A 17,067-nucleotide genomic window follows, 5' to 3' on the forward strand; every position below is an offset into this window, starting at 1 on the left:
ACCTCCACTCAGCGTTCACTTCTTGCCTATGGAGCAGAGTTCCCCCCAGCATCAATGGCTTGTCCACGGCGCTCAGGACTTGTGTTTTCTCAAGCAGTTGGCCTTCAATCCCACAGGCCAGTTAACTAGGAATTTGGCCCTGACTGACTTTGGGAAGGCCAGAAACCAGTATGCCACAGAGCAGTTTTTCTCTTATTGCTTTCAGGGGGCTAGCTCAGTTTCCTTAGCTCTTCTAGAAACAGAAAGAAGGGACAAGAATAAAAGTGGAAAATATTTTACTCCTGGGAGGCTTTCAACAAAGGAACTTTATGGAGCAGCAGAGTCCATTTCCGGGATAATTGGATAGTGAACCCGGGAGAGCTGCTCTTGTACTTCCACCATTGGCATAACTTCTACCACGGCAAGCAAGGCTTGTGCACCAATGTCAGCGTGGAGCCTGGATAAAAGGACCAGCCTTGATTCTTCAAGGCTCGCATGTAATTCCTTCCCCAGGAAATACTTCTCCAGCATCTATAAGTGGTTATCTTCCCCACACTCTCCTCCCTTTGTATGCAGCCAACAATATCTTCTGATATAAGGAGACCGAATCATTGCAGCGCAGGAAGAGGGAGCACCGGATGCTCTGGGTCGGATACATTTGGAAGTATGGGGAGGGAGCTGGGAAGGAGAGTTTGGGGGGCCAACTCAGGAGAACTACCTACCACACCTGAGCTGCTTCTGTTAGAACTGGACTCATCATCTGCACGGCGTGTTCTGTAAAAGGATGCTATCACCAGTGGTATAACTCGGTCATTGGTTAAGATCCTTTAGCCTAGGCCATCTGTTAGCTCTCAAATAGCAAGACTTTTTTCATCATTTTTTGCCACCAGGAAATGGAACCGTCTCCACCTCTTCCTTTGGCTCTGGTAGGGCTACTCAGACTAGAACACAGGTGAGAGGGCAGAGCACTAGGGGAGTTAAAGCAGTCCTGAGAGAAGTCCTACCTACAGGTGGTAGGAGGGAAAATGAGGTGTCACAGTGTGGGGTTGTGCTTGTTTATATTAGGGAAAGGACAATAAAAGAGAGTCCAAGAGTGCTGGATAAGTTGGCAGAAGATTACAATCTTTATCTCTTCAGCCACAGTTTTATCTAGGTTTCTGAGGCCGTGGACCTTTACAATGGCAGAGAGCCTCATCTTGCTCACCTTAAAGTTAGCTGCCTAACGTGTAACCCACGACGCTACAAGGGCTCCTCCTTGAGATGCTGACATCCAGAAAGTTCCCTATGGTCAGAGTGGCCTGAGGCCAGGTGGGTAGATGGTGGGTGGGAAAAATAGAACCCAGAAGACCAAGCATTTCAGTACAACCCCTGATTGGACTGATCCTTGCATTTCTAGCTAAGCAGCATGGCACCTTCACATCTGATGTGGCTGTAAGGGTATGGGCCAAGACCACAGTGTTATGCTGCCCAATAGGTTCAAGAACCTGATTCTGAGCACATTACCCTGGGTCTGGGAGGTGGAGGAACGCCCACAGGCCTGCCTAAAAGGAAGCTTCTGTCCACAGGCTGGGAGCAATTGCAACTAGTACCCTCTGCATGCCCCCATCCTACATTGTTGCTACTTCTTCAGGGCTAGGCCACCTGTTCTAGCCACCTCACCTCACCTTCTTGTTATTCTCCAAAGATATGGACAAGCTCCTGCTGTTGTTTCTGGTGATGGAATCCATCCTTGTTTCTTGCTTTCGACCACTGGGTGAGACTCTGGGTTGGACTAGGGCACGGAGTGAAGGGCTGGGGGTATAGAGGTGGGGGCTGTCCTGTCCTGGGCTGATGCCATCAGCAGTGGCAGAAGTTACAGGGATGAATGTGCTGCCTGCGCCTGGCCCTGATATGACTGCTGCTATTGCGTTTCTAAGCAAAGGTTTAGAACCTGCTCAAGGGCTCACTGTGGGAGAGATATTGCCTAAAGTCAGAATGAAGATAGGGGCCTTTTATATTTTAGGATTAGTGAGACAGTACTGAGGCACTGTAGTACTTTTATCATTTCTACATGGGAAGTTTGGGGAGGTGCAATTTGGTTGGGAGATGACTTAAAATTTGAAGCTGCATTTTAATAGCAAAATATTGGTTGCACTTAGATTACAAGTTTTTAATTCCTTTATAGAAAGGGTTAAGTGTTGATCATCAGGGAGTCAAAAACTCCAGTCTCCTAGCATCAGGCTAAACACTGTGCCCCTGGATGGTGCCTAGGTACCCGTAAGCAAGCTTCTGTATTCATTCAGAAATCTCTGGGTTTGCAGGCATAAAGAATGCATATGTTCTACTATTTTAAATAATGGCACTCCTGGTCTTCATAAGTACAATGTTATGATTTTTTTTACTGTGTTGCTGTACAAAAATTAGCATAGTGTACTTACAAAAATACCTCCTGGGGGAGGGCTGCAGTTGGCAAACAAGCAAACAAACATAGAATGTGGGTGTGGTATTTGTGCGAAAATAGTGGACTCATCCATTGGGTGTGGGCGGGGCGCGGTTCCTGTTCACTCTCCCTTGTCTTCTCTACCTTCTGATCTAAATGATAATTACCCTACGGAAACTTGGTCATTCGCCTTCATTCTGCTGACGGTTTTTCATACTTACTGGGAGAGGGTACTCACATTTCCCAGGGAAACCATCCAGTGGAGGGGTTTCAGGCATCAGAGCATGGGGTGAGGAATTGTTAACATCTGTGCTAAGACCTCTGAACTCCTGACGTGTTCTCTGTCTAACATCCCGACGCACAGCCCACCCGACACGTGCTCAGCTCCCATTTCCCATCTTTCAGCCTCGACAACAGTTTGCACGGTTTGCAAAAAATTTAAAGATGGTCACTGTCATACAGCGGAAGGAAACTGCACTGTGACGAACAAATCTGTTTGCCTGGCCCGGAACGTGTACACCGAAAATGGAAAAGGTAACGAGGTTGATGCTGACCCCTGCTGGCCTTCGGGGCTACTTTATCTTGGACTAATTGATCATGGGAGCCTTCCTTGTTTCCTTCTTTCTACCACTGGGTGAGACTCTGGGTTGGACTAGGGCAAGGAGTAAAGGGCTGGAGGGTACAGAGAGGTGTGGTGGGGGTTGTCCTGTCCTGGGCTGATGCCATAGCAGTGGCAGAAGTCACAGGGATGGTGGTTTACAGGGTGTCCTGCTAGTGGGATGTGATTGGGGGTGCGCTGGGGGCACAGGTGCCAGGAGGACTATGGAAGTTCTAGATGTGAATTCCTCTCTTGGCTGGTAAGCTGGTAGAAACCACTCCATCTCTTTTCTCTCTTCTACAGAATGGCTTTATGACCACACAATATTGGACTGTTCAGTGTATTGTCACATAAGCGTGGTCTTTGTTACTAAGGATATCATGTTTGAAGAAAACTGCTGTACAGACAGAAACTTCTGCAACGAATATGTTGGAAAACCAAAGAAAATAAACTTTTAGATGGCTTGATTGAGAAGTCTTACCAGAAGGACTGTGCTAGTCACTTCTCTGTTCCTGCCCATACCATGGGGGGCATTCAAAGGTCTAAAGCATTAGCTAGTCCCCCTACTTCCAACATGTGCTCCTGATAAGCCTTCATTGTCCTCTCAGTCCATCTAAGAATTTCTTTTCACTTTAAGGCAGTCTCCTTGGCTACGAGATTCTTTAGATGTCTACAAAAGCACTCAGTATCCCCTGTCCTATCTTTGCTGCTGCTTCTTTTTTAGAACATTTTCTTCAATCTTATATTCATCCATTTTAGCTCCCCACTTTCCCCCCAGCCTCCCCTGCCACATCCCCAAGGGGCCATTAATCCAGTTCGTCTCTACAGATTTATCTGTCTTGGATTTCATACACAGAAAAGCATTAAAAACAATAAACCAACAAACAACAAAAGCCCTAACAAGAATAACAAAGTAAAATGGATAAAAACCTCAACAGAAAAGAAAGCAGAAAATATTAAAAGATAAAACAAATTTAAGTGGCTAATAAGGGAAAACAAATGATAGGGTGCTAAATTTTACCCTAACTGCATCTACAACAATTAACTTTTCAATGGATTCTGCATGTTAGCAAGGCTATTTACATTCCTGGTCCATGGTCAGAGGGGACTCCCCAGGGCCTTAATCCACGTGCATTCCCCATTATTATTATTTGTTTTTAAAACTGAAAGTTTTAATCAGTCTAAAGCAGTGGTTCTCAACCTTCCTAATGCTGCGACTCTTTAATACAGTTCCTCATGTTGTGGTGACCCCCAAACATCAATTATCTTTGTTGCTACTTTGTAATGGAAATTTTGCTACTGTTATAAATCGTAATGTAAATATCTGATATGCAGGATGTATTAGGCGACCCCTGTGAAAGGGTCGTTCAGCCCCCAAAGGGTTCGACACCCACAAGTTGAGAACCACTGGTCTAAAGGGAGATCGATCAAATAATAAAACATTTCATTGTGGCCTAACTACCTCTGCCATAATAGTCTGTACAACTCTCTCTGTCTGCTAACAGGGCAGTTCACTTCCCTCAACTATGACCCGAGGGAATTCACCTGATTCACCTCCATGCCCTGGTTTTCAGTTTCTCATCTCACTCTTGTTTCTAATCCCACGGATGAAGGACAAACAGCTTATCACTAAAGATAATGAATTCATTATTGACTCTGGGGAAAATGACAAGTCAGGTAGATGGGTAAAGAAGTGTGAAGAGTTAGGATATTTTGATGATTTTAGGAGGTGGTAGTTTTGGAATCATAAATATCCGCATGCAGAAAGGGGACATATGTGTTGCAATAATCATGAATGTTAGGTGGTTGCCCACTGAATGATCAGAGTGATGTGAAGAGCAAAGAATTATGGGTAACACTAACATGAAATTATTTAGGAAGCAATTTGTTTCGGTTTATGATGAAAATATAAGCAATTGAATATTGATGATGGTTATACATAACAATTTATGCAACTGATCTCATGAAAAATGTTGAGTTGACAAATGTGTTATCCATACTTTTACAAGAATAATATTTAAGATGGGAGAAAACACAGAATGAGGAACACTTGTCAAAAAGGCCCAAAAGAATAATAATCATTAATAGTGTCCAGAATTTAAGAGAGTCGGTATTCTAAGAGGTAATGAGATAACAGTGACTTTGCTCGATAAAACAAGGATGATTTTGGTGATCACTGATGACCTTGGGCAGAGAAGAGCCAGGGGGAAAGTGGAGATAGTCGCTACATTAGAGTAGATTAGATGCCGTGAAGAACAGAATGCAGGAATGCAAAGGGAACATTTAGGTCGGAACAACCTAAATGTCCATCAACAGATAATAGAAAATAAGATGTATACAAATATGTTAGTCCGCCATAGATAGACGTGAAGTCCTGGCACATGTTATAACATGGGTGAACCTTGGAAACATTCTGAGTGAAATAAGTCAGTCACACAAAGTGAAATATTGCATGATCCACGTACATGAGACGGTCAATTGTGCAGAGACGTAATGGTTTCCAGTGGAGGGACAGAGGAGTGGCTCAGTGGGCACTGAGTTTCTGTTAATGGGGCCGGAATAATTTGGAAAAGGGTAATCCACCGGCCTTGAGGACGATGACCCCAATTAGAGCAGCCAGTCCGCAGAGAGGACCACATGGCCGGCCCCACTATGAGACATGATGCTCCTCACTGACCCACGGCCCTGCAGGGGACAGCACCGGAGACACAGTGTGGGAATTGCGCCCGATCTGATCCCGCCACACCAAGACAAAACACTAAGGGGGTGCAACAGAACAGCAAGGGAACGGAGCGGCGAGGTCCCCAGAGAACGCTGAAGGTGGACGTTGGGGCCAGGGCGTGGTGTCCCAACAGACTGGACTGAAAAACACTCCTAAAGGCCAACAAACAGTCCTTGAACTAACTGGAAAAAAAAAGGATCATCATTAATGGCGGCACAACAAGATGAATATGATCAAGGCCACTAATTTGTCCGTGAGAAAACGTTGAATTGGCCAATGATTTGCTATATATACTCTTACTGCGATCACTTTTTTTTAGGAGGTGGCAAAGGGCAGAAAGGAAGTGAAAGTACTGAGTGTGACTAACGCTTTAAAGCAGCCTTGGGAAGAAAATGAGCGAGGGGAGTGGTGACGAGGGGCAGTGCAGAACCAGGGGCTGCTTTAGGACACTTTTAGGAAGAATGAAAGACTTTTTTAAGACAAAAATGAGTGCCTACCACTGGTGCTGCACTGGGTGATCTCACAAGAAGCCATGATAGTGTGGCCCATGGCAGCGTGGGATGCTGCAGAGGGTGTGTGGGGATGCCTACTGCTACAGAAGGGCCACAGAAGGCAGGTGGGTGTGCCCGCTTTGGTGTAGAGTACTATGGATGGTGGGTGGAATTGCCCTGGTAGCTAGATTGCTGCAGGGTTGGGTAGAGGTTCCCACAGTAGCATGGAGCACTGGAGTGTTGGCCAAGATGCATCAGGCCGTGTGAGGTACTATGGCATGTGGGAGGAAGTTCCCTCAGTCATGTGGGACCACAGAGGAAGGGTAGGAGCTCCCCCAGCCATGTAGGTGGGACTTCCTCCAGAAGGTGGGCAGGATTTCCCCAGCCGCATGTTAAATGCTGCAGAGGATGTGTGGGCAGGTGGGATTTCCGTGGAGGAAGGTGGGCAGGATATAGGTGTTGCAGAAGGCAGTCAGGATTTTCCCTTGAAGATGTGGGTGGGCTATCCCCCTGAGGAAGGTGGGCTGGATTTCCCTAGCCTCATTTTATGCTCCAGAAGTAGGGCTTGCTCAGTTGGGTGGAGGGCAGGGGTAAATGCCTTCAGCTAACAGGAGTGGCCTGTAGGTCAACAGTGGCATGTGAGAAAAAAGGGAAGAGAAAAGAAACAGAAGAAAGAAAAAAAAAAACAGTCCATTGAGACTGTGGGGAGAAAGAGAGAAGAGAGGGAAACAAAAGTAACAACATAGCCCCCTTATCCAACTGTGGCGCTGGAGGGGTTTAAATGCTACCCCAAGGCAGTGGCAAGCTGTGGCTGTGTTGAGATAAAGCCCTCAGGCCAGCTCCAAAGGATCCCGACTCTGGCCAAGACCGTGGTGGGGCTAAGGTAAAACCCTAGCTGGCCTCCACAGTGGCAAGCCAAAGGCCCCCAGCTCCTCAAAACCTAATGGATCTGTGCCTATTTATCTTTATGATGCTCCTCCTGCAATGCAACAGTGTGAAATTTCCCTCTTAGCGACTATCCTGTACTGATTTCTACAGAGTCCCTCTGGTATGTGTTAGTCACCATCTTGCCAGAAGTCAATTATAAGTCTTTTTACAAGAAGTAAGTTTCATCTTTCTTCTGTGGCCCAGCTAGTGGTTTTGAACTGCTGACCTTGTGATAAACAGCCCAATGCATATATGATCCATTATGCCACCAGGCAACCACAGGCATAAAGGCTAAGATTTACAACATATAAAAATGGAGGGTTATAGCTAGAAGAGCAATATTAAGTAGTTCACTGTACTGAAGGGTAGTATTAATGTGATAACATCTTTTTCACTAATTTCCAGTGCCCATATCAACAAAAGTGTAACCCAATGAGATCCCAGAGCTATCTTTCTCCAAACTCACTCTATTAAATGGACTATTGATAGTAAGTTTTTCCCCCATCCTTTCTTTAATCCCTAGGGACCTAGCCTCAGGCACAGATATTCTACTTTTGTTCTCCAACTCAAGCAAAATAGCTCTTTCTCTGTAACTTTTGACCCCTGATGGTCTTGATTTTTCCTCTAGATTGTACTACATGAGGCAAAAAAGGCCATTCAAAATTTATTAAGTATCTATTATGATGGCAAAGAAGTGGGTTATTCATTGCGGTATAGTGGGTTATGCATTGATCTGCTGACCACAAAGTTATTGAGTCGAAACCACCAGTCAATCTGCAGGAGTAAAATGAGGCTGCTCAATCATGTAAAGATTTAAATTCTTGGACATTCAAAGGGCCAGTTCGACCTTGTCCTATAGGGTTGTTAGGGATTGAAATTGACTTGGTTTGCATTGGGATTACATGAAAAGCATGCTGTTAAGATAATGGAGTGATCAACAAGGACAAGGTCCCCTCCTTTCAAGCTTGAGAGTCTAATGGAGACACAGACATTAAGCAAAAAAGCAGCTTGCTTATTGTTAGCTGCTGTCAAGTCGACCTTGCTTTATGAAGACCCCATGGGCAATGGGGTCAGACCCTTGTAAATCACAGGGTTTTCATTGGCTGATTTCAGTCGATCAGTAAGTCTTTCTTCTTAGTTCATCTTAGTCTAGAGGTTCTGCTAAAACTTGTTCGACATCTGATCAACATACTAGCTTCCACTTCAGATGAATAGTGACTACACTTGAAGTGCACTGGCTGGTGCTAAAATGCCATAGGGGCAGTGTGTCATATTCTCTGACTTCACAAGGGGAGGCGGGAGGAGAATCACCATCAGCATCCACACTTGGTCAATTCTTACAAGGCAGAAGTCAGACATGCTTCCAACCCCTTTACCAATTTTGATATCAATTGTCTCTCCCACGGCACTCTGCAGGTTCTATAATCCATTCCAATGGCCACACAGAACTCACAGGAAAAAAAAATCACAAATATGGACCGTATTAGGGAAGTTAGCAGGTTACAATTCAGGATAAGAAATACACAGAATACAGCAATTCTACAGTCAGAACTACCTCCTCTCAGCCATGCCTCTCTCTGGCCCTGGGCCTCGCAGCCACAAGGTCTCTTCATTATGCAGGCAAGTGTTACAGAGTTCCTTTAGTATTGCCAGTAAATGCCCAAAGGGCACATCGCTCTACTATAAGCCCCCATCTAGCTTCCCAGGTTAAGTTACTGGAGGCAACCCACTCTGCCAGGGAGCCAGCCACATGCCTGTAAGCACACTCATCTTTACTTGCTCTGTAGGCTAGGAAATCCACTGCTCTGTTCTCTCTCTCTCATCTTCCACCTCAGTTGCTGCTGTTTCTCTGCCACTTCTCTAGTGCCACAGCCTCCAATCTCCTGGATCAAGTAGATTCCATGTAGTTCTATCTAGGTCCAAAGAACATGCCCCACTCCTGGCTCTTTCTTAATGGTGGTGAAATACTTCATCCCCATGTCTGAGATGGCTCGTTTAAAACTCAACAGAATGGCAAAACTGGCCGATCCCAACGTTAAAGATCCATACATCTTATTTTATGTGGTCCTACCCAGTCCTTTGGTTAAAAAGATTATGACTTAAAGAACCACTATACATTGTACAGCTGGGAATCAGACTTGAATCTCCTTCATAGAAGGCAGGAATCCGATGACAGGGTTATTATTGTCCTCTTGACAAATAATTGCAAAGTGATCAAATCTATTCTAGATCTAAAATTCAGTGATACAAGTGACAAAGCAGTCTAAGAGTGCTTGGCATTGAGGAAGGACCTGGGGCCTAGGGAAATCTTCTAAAATCAGCTTTATACCAGGTGGATGCCTCACCTTATCTGCTTGGCTACCCCTTGATAGAAATTACATCTTATGGTATAACTTTCAACTATCCCTTGTTGATATCTTTGCCCTGCCTGCATTTCTGTAAACTCTCCCTAGATGCCCATTTGAATTGCCATCTGTCTCTTGTCAAAACCATGACTACTATAGGTGGGCATGAAAAGACTATGGGCAGGTTTAAGGAAACAAAGAAAGTTGAAACACTAAGGTTCTAGCAACAGTTAGAGACCATTATCATCTCTAGGCCTACGGAGGTAAGGGGGAAAAGAACATGTTACCATAGCCTTGTGGAAAGCTGGAGTCTTGGAAGCAAGGCCACACACAAGAAGCTCTGTCATAAAAGACCCAGCCAGTGTCATAACTATGGCAGGAAATAGTCAACATTGTGCCTCTCTCTACCCTCACATTAGCCATTGTCTAAACTCAATCTAATCAAACCCCCAAATAAATAAAGTCCATAGAGGTCAAACTTCTGGGGTATAGATCATGACAAAGAAAGGCTAATTCAGTAAAGCAAATAGAAAATAATCAATTCAATCGTCCTTCAATGCCAAGAACCTTTTTAAAAGAGAGTAGGTGTGATTTTAAATTTATTAGAGGGTATAAATTACTTTAGTAATTTTTTTTAAGATAGGGCAGGTAGTCTCAACACAGCACCTTGCACATAGCAAACACTTTTCATTCTTCCCTGGTGGATTTGCCATGGGCTGATAGAGGGTCAACCTACCTCAACAGGCTACATTAGAACCTCAGGGCACAGCCCATTATGAGGAGATATGATCTGACTCTGTGATTCTAGAATCCCCAGATGCTCTGATTCACTCTTGGGAGTTTCTGCTCACAGTTTCCTTCAGGGTTCTTGGGTGCCCAACAGCAGGGCTCCTGCTTTCCCAAATCCAGATGAGGTTTCTCTTACTAATTTACCTGCTTGGGTCTGCCAGAGGTGAGTCCTCTATGTTACATATCTACTGGTGTGTGTACACATAAGGGGCCTCCTTTAAAATGTTTCAGCCCTTAACCAATTGGACTCAGAATCAAGAATAGCTTCGCAAGCCCACCTCTGCGAATTCCTAAACCAGGCAAATCTTCCTAAATGTGACTTTACAGTCAGAGAGGCTCAATGATCTGGGGTGGTCCTTTTAGCCACTCAATATACTTGAGCCTGATGTTCTCGAAGATGGGGAAAAAGGTCTCTCTAGAAGCTGAATAAAGGTTTGTCCCAACCAGCTCAGTGTAAGGGGTCCTCATGTGGTCAATGTGTCAGGGATAGAAATATAAAATGCTGCCGAGAAAGTCATCTCAGAACCTAGCAGGGCCATGAGAGACTTGTTAAGTCTCTCCTTCAAGATTGTGTGTGAAGGGGCTCAAGTGGAAAGATGTTTTGAGAATGATGAGGGCAACAAATGTGCAAATGTGCTTGACACAATGGATGGATGTATGGATTGTGATAAGCATTGTACAAGACCCCAATAAAATGATTTTAAAAAAAGATTGTGTGTGATCCATTATGCTGTTATTTCCTTTTACAGGACTCCCCATCCTCACTCCCTCACAATCTTAGTGGGCTTTGTCCTCTCCTGCCTCCTGTAGGAAAAAGAGAGGATATGAGCTCTGAGCTATCAGATGACAATCTTTGTTTTCTACAATAGACTTCCAGAAATTAAGTTCTTTGCCTTGTTAGACTTAAAAATTGACCTCTCAAGTGTAGATATACTGCCACCAGATGGTAGTACAAGGGGACTTCAGAAAGTAGTGGTGGTGGTGGTGTGTGTGGTGATGGTGGTGGTGGTGGGAGGATCATTATCCTTTCGTTCCATTTCTCCCTAAACTTTCTGAAGCCCCTTCCTATGTGCCAGTAACATGATAAAGCAACAAGTCATAAACTGTAAGAAATACTGAGAAAAGAGGTTAGCATGTTTTCCCCAGCTTTCTTTCCATATATATTACAATTTTATTGAACTAAAGTAGTCTTTCCTCCTGACATTCTCTCACCTGTGCCATGTCTCTCCTGTTCCCCTCTCTAACCTAGGAGCATCAGGTCAGCCTGATGAGCCTCTTGGCTCTCTAGATCACCAAGCTTCAATTCACCAACTTTCAAGTGAGTACTTCCCACTTGCAAACCCCTCAGATGCGGAGGCTTTATATGAGTCCATTTCAGGTGAGCACTCTTTAACGGACCACTCCTCCGGCGAGAACACTTCAGGTGAGCAAGCTTCTGGTGAACAACCTGTGGGTGAACAAGCTTCCGGCGAAAAGGCTTCCGGCGAAAAGGCTTCCGGTGAAAAGGCTTCCAGCGACAAAGTTTCTGGGGAAAAGGTTTCAGGTGAAAAATCTTCTGGTGAAAAGGTTTCTAGTGAACAGGCTTCAGGTGAAAAGTCTGGTGAGCAGGTTTCAGGTGAAAAATCTTCTGGTGATAAAGCTTCAGGTGACAAGGCTTCAGGTGACCAACCTTCAGGTGAACAATCTTCAGGTGATCAATCTCTGGTGGAAAAGCCTTCGGAAAAGCCTTCAAATGATAAGTCTTCAAATGACCAGTCATCAAGTGACTCAGCTTCTGGAGAGCAGGCTTCTGGTGAAAAGCCTTCCAGCGAGCCGTCGTTAGGCACACTCTCTTCAATCACTCCGTCTTCAGGTGAGCTGCCTTTGGATGGGTCCCAGGCCTTGACTTCAGGCGGGAAGTGGAGTACGGGTCATGAGTTTTAACAGGACTGCAAACCAGTTCATTTTGGTTTGACCCAGTTTGATAACTTGTATTTCCGCCCCAGATATACTGCATCAGAATCTGCATTTTTAAAAGTCTCAGGTCATGTTTAATGTTTTGAGAATGATGAGGGCAATGGATGTACAAATGTGCTTTACAGTTGATGTATGTATGGATTGTGATAAGAGGTGTATGAGCCCCTAATAAAATGATTTTTAAAAAATCACCTGAGTATCTTATTAAACTATAGATTCTGATCTTGTGTATCCTGGATGTAAATACAAATTTTCAGCATGGGTTGAATGGGGATGAACATGTTTGAAGTCCTGAATTTTAGAGGAGGAAGAGAATAGTGGAAATAACAGTAAACACTTCCCCAACAGGTCTCTCTATATGGAGGGTAGATAACAATAATGCCAGAAGGCAGGATCCAAGCTGTGTGGGGACCCTAATGTCAAACCATTTGGAGATCTCTCTTTAAGAAAAATAATATAAATACAAAATGCTAGCAGCCCTGACCTCCCACCTCATAAGAACTGACAAATACAAAATGCTCATGCTCCCCAGAAGTAGCTCACGGTTGTGCAGAATCCTGAAGACTTTTATTAGCCTCATGATAAATCTGCCTCTTAAACTGTTAGGTCATATAACTTTGCAGACCTTGTCAAGAGATGTCTAGCACAGTAGCTGGTGTTTTTGAACATGGAAAGTAAAGGATGCAGACAATTTTGTCTGTTAGATCCAGAATAAGTTTCCTGGACAACTGCAATTTGGTGACTCTTGCTGAAATGGGGTTGTTCAAGGAACAGAAACACACCACAAGATTTGATGCTTTAAGTTATTACCAGAAACAAATACTTCATATTTCGCCCACTGAATAAGTATTATCCTAAATTTTCAAATGAGAAGTGAGGCTTAAGTAATATGCCTAATTCACACGGCTAGATATTGGAAAACTGGATTCAAATCCATGTCTGTTTTAACCCCATAGCCCAGAGGTTGTCAACTTGTGGGTTGCGACCCCTTTGGGGGGTCGAATGACCCTTTCACAGGGGTTTCCTGATTCATAACAGTAGCAAAATTATAGTTATGAAGTAGCAATGAAAATAATGTTATGGTTGGGGGGGTCACAACATGAGAAACTGTATTAAAGGGTCGCAGCATTAGGAAGGCTGAGAGCCACTGCCTCGCCTGTACTCATTCCACATTTATAAATGTCTAGGAATCCCACGGGGATACGGTCTAGCCTGAAAATCAGTATTATAGAGATACATTTGAGATTCATATTAATAAAAGTCACAGATGAAGCAATAACAATACATTATTTTTTATGGACCATCAGAGAAACTATGCTGTGTAAGACACAGGATCCTGACATTCTCAGTAGGGACCAAGAAATTAATGTGCTGTATCAAGCAACTTATTCTTGTCCATCATCTCTCCCCCGATTCAAATCTCCATACCTAATTCATTAAGGAATTTCATTAGTATTAAATCTTAAATTTTCAGCTGCTGGACTGAGTTGTCATACATGCTCTTACATGAATGAGCAAGGAAAATGTCTTCGTGGGGAGGGCGTCTGCTCCACTCAGAATTCTCAGCAGTGCATGTTGAAGAAGATCTTTGAAGGTAAGTGGTGACTTCATGAGACAATCTTCGTCAGCGAACACATCAACTAACCTGAACACCAACTGGGGCAGAAGGATGTTAGGGGCTTGGAGAAAGAACAAGTGGTGATTCCTCAGCAACTTGGAAATTGAAGAGAACTTTAGTCTTTCAAGAAATAAGAGCATAATCTTAGCTATTAGTGGAGGTCCTTTTCAGATCGAATACTTCTCAAAAGGAGGCCGAAGTTACAGAGCTATACCAACAGGCAGCACAGTTCTGCACCCGAGTGCTCTCTCTTCTCAGTCACCCTTGGGACACAAGTCTGCAGCAACCATGAAATAAATGTACAGGGTGAGATTGGATGATGGGCCATGAAACCCTTGACTCTCGATGGGGGAAGTAAGTGGACAGTAGAAATGGGCATATTTGTGAAGGTTTGGACAACGGGGCATTTGGTCAGCCAGGTGTGACCTTCTGAAACCTACTAAAAGTATAAGTTGCCTGTGGATCCAGAGACGGTAAGCTCAGGACTGTGACTATCTTGTTCTTGGCTATATCTTCCTAGTACCTACTACGTCACTACACAAAAGGGGCCTCAAAAAGTTCATGGAAAATGGAATTTCAAGGTAATAAAAAATTTCCTCCAACTGTTTGAAAGGCCCTTATATGGTGAATATTGAAAAACCAAATATACTAATAAACAATTATTTACAAGTCTTCAGGTCTAAATATTCCTACATCTTTCTCTACTTATACTCCCTCATCATACCTAAAATTAGGGATCTTATTTATTTCAACCATGATTTCCTTGGTGGTTTGTCTGGTTCCTCCACATTTTTACAAAGGTGCATTCATCCACCAATAAACATTAATGAAACAGACCATGAGACTTTAAAGAAAGTTGAATCAGATATTGACTGCACAAACAGATAGTGCAGGGTTTTGAACCAGTTCATTCCTATTTGGACCCCTGCTGAGAATTTGCCTTCCCACCCCAAATATACTAAATCAGAGTCTACATTTTAACCAGATCCCAATTCGGCTTCAGTATATCTGGGGTGGAAAAGTACATTCTCACCAGGGGGTTGAACTGGAAGGAACTAATTATTCAAAGCACTGAGGTTACAGTTTTAAATAAGAAACAAAGAATATGAAAGAATATCATAAGAAAGGCACACATAAAGTGTTGAAGTTCAAGAGAAGGAAGCTTAGCGGTGCAGGGAAACCTCAGGAGGAGGTGGCATTCAGAAAATGTTCCATCAAGAAGAAACAGAAATGGAACACATCCTGTGGACCTGGGGTCCCTGTGGTGAGAATCTCATAGACCCAGGAGAAGACTGATGCCAAGGCACACGAAGATCTCCAAGAAATGCCCGATGAACAGATGTTTATAAGAGACAATGACCTTCCTCCAGAGCCAACACAGAGAGAAAACGTCCTTCAAAAGCTGGAGGTCTGCATTTGGATTTCAAGGCTCTATACTGTGAGAACATAAACTTGTTGGAGCCAAAATAAATAAATAAAAGCCGGTAATCTGTGCAGTCTAATGCTGGGCTGTATCAGATTAAATCACAATCTCTGATGTGATGGAACGAAGGTATCAATAAATAATTAAAGCTCCTAAGCGGTTCGAATGTGCAGTCAAGATTGAGAACTGCTGATTTCGTTTCATCGCAATTAATGAGAAAGGATAGTAAAGGATTTATAGAAACAAAAATCAGAGAAGTCCAAGTATAAAAGAGGAAATACTAAGGAGTCTTTTCAGCGTAGGAGAGTAAGGGAGTAAGAAGATAAATTTGGGCAGACAGGCTAGAGTCAGATCCCATAAGGACTTTGATAGCAGTTAAAGGAGTTTGAGGCTTTTGGAACAAAGGAGTGACGATGAGGACGTTAATAATAATAGTTCTTTATTAAACCCCTGCTATATATCAAGCCAGAAGCAATAAGGGTCTTTCTATTCCCATAAAGAGTTACAGTCTCTGAAACTCACAGAGGCAGTTCTGTCCTATCCTATAGGGCCACTATGAGGTGGATTGGCTTGATGGCAGCAATATAGATAAAGCATTGTGTTAGACGCTTTAAAATATATTTTCTTATTTTAATCCTCACAATAACTTTGAAAAGGTTTGGAGTTATTTTGTTTTTTAACCTTACTAATAAAAGAGAAACTGAAATGGCTTGCCTGAAGAAATTAGCCAGCCATCTAAGTGAGGCATCAGCTAAGGCCAAAGAGAAGAAGCACGCTAGCCTTGTGATCCACGGATTTTGAATCACAAAATCCAAATCTGAAGGAGAGAATGGTATGAGCTCAAAGGAGAAAGTAGTTTTGAGGTTGAGAAACTTGAGTATGTTAGTAAGCCAAAAAGGAACCAGTAGAGAGGACAAAATCGAAGATCAGAAAGGAGTGGGCTGCTGATGGGTGGAAGATCACAAAGGGGCCCAGTGAAAGGAACCATAAAAATGGGGAGCACTTGGCCATACTCACATGGGGACAATGGGGATATGGGTGAAAGCTAAGGTTAGGGGGAAAAGCTTTCTGCTTACTATAGTGTCTCTCTCTTCTTTACAGGGGGAAAACTCCAATTCATGGTTCAGGGATGTGAGAACATGTGCCCATCAATGAACCTCTTCTCCCACGGAACCAGGATGCAAATTATATGCTGTCGAAATCAATCTTTCTGCAACAAGATCTAAAAGTCTGTGACCTCCCTTGCTTCTTGCTCTGACTCAAGGCCTCCAACATCACCCTTCTGGGCACAATTGATATTTATTTATTTCCCCTAATCAACAGCTAATCACATCTGCCTCTGCCTGAGTCCTAGGCAAGATTCTCAAATACGGAAGCCCTCATGTATCTTGTCTTCCTATTCATTCCCTGTTACCCGCTCATCTGTCTTCCCTACTCCTCCTGTCCTCTCTCCCAACATTTCTTTTCAATAAATTCTGCATGGTTAAAGAAGTCAGACTACAGATCTCCTTTCCTACCTGTTGCAGCATCAACTTGAGCTTCCTTATACCTCACATACTAGCCCACAGCCATCAAGTGATTTCTACACCTGTAGGGCAGAACAGAACTACTCCATAAGGTTTCTGGGACTATAAATCTTTATGGTAGTAAATAGCCTGAATTGCCAACTGTGCAATCAGCAGACCGGTGCTTAATCCACGGCATCACCAGGGCTCCTTTCACATACTGGATGCCTTTTGAAACCATTCCATATTGGTGAAAGCGAAAGGTCCCCGAGGGCAGACACAACAAAAGGGCATG

General features: G+C 43.6%; 1 protein-coding gene across 1 annotated transcript; it reads left to right on the forward strand.

Moving 5' to 3' along the window:
* The first annotated feature begins 10,390 nt into the window (after window positions 1–10,390).
* On the forward strand, window positions 10,391–16,493 carry ACRV1 (acrosomal vesicle protein 1). Its single transcript, XM_004714186.1, has 6 exons — window positions 10,391–10,433; window positions 11,520–11,588; window positions 11,649–11,836; window positions 11,879–11,960; window positions 13,701–13,820; window positions 16,369–16,493. Exons 1-6 carry the CDS (start codon window positions 10,391–10,393, stop codon window positions 16,491–16,493), a joined length of 627 nt encoding a protein of 208 aa, XP_004714243.1.
* Window positions 16,494–17,067: the final 574 nt, after the last annotated feature.

This window comes from Echinops telfairi, unplaced genomic scaffold, assembly GCF_000313985.2.
Source record: "Echinops telfairi isolate 266 unplaced genomic scaffold, ASM31398v2 ScPeMD7_7465;HRSCAF=8503, whole genome shotgun sequence".
NCBI lineage: Eukaryota > Metazoa > Chordata > Mammalia > Afrosoricida > Tenrecidae > Echinops > Echinops telfairi.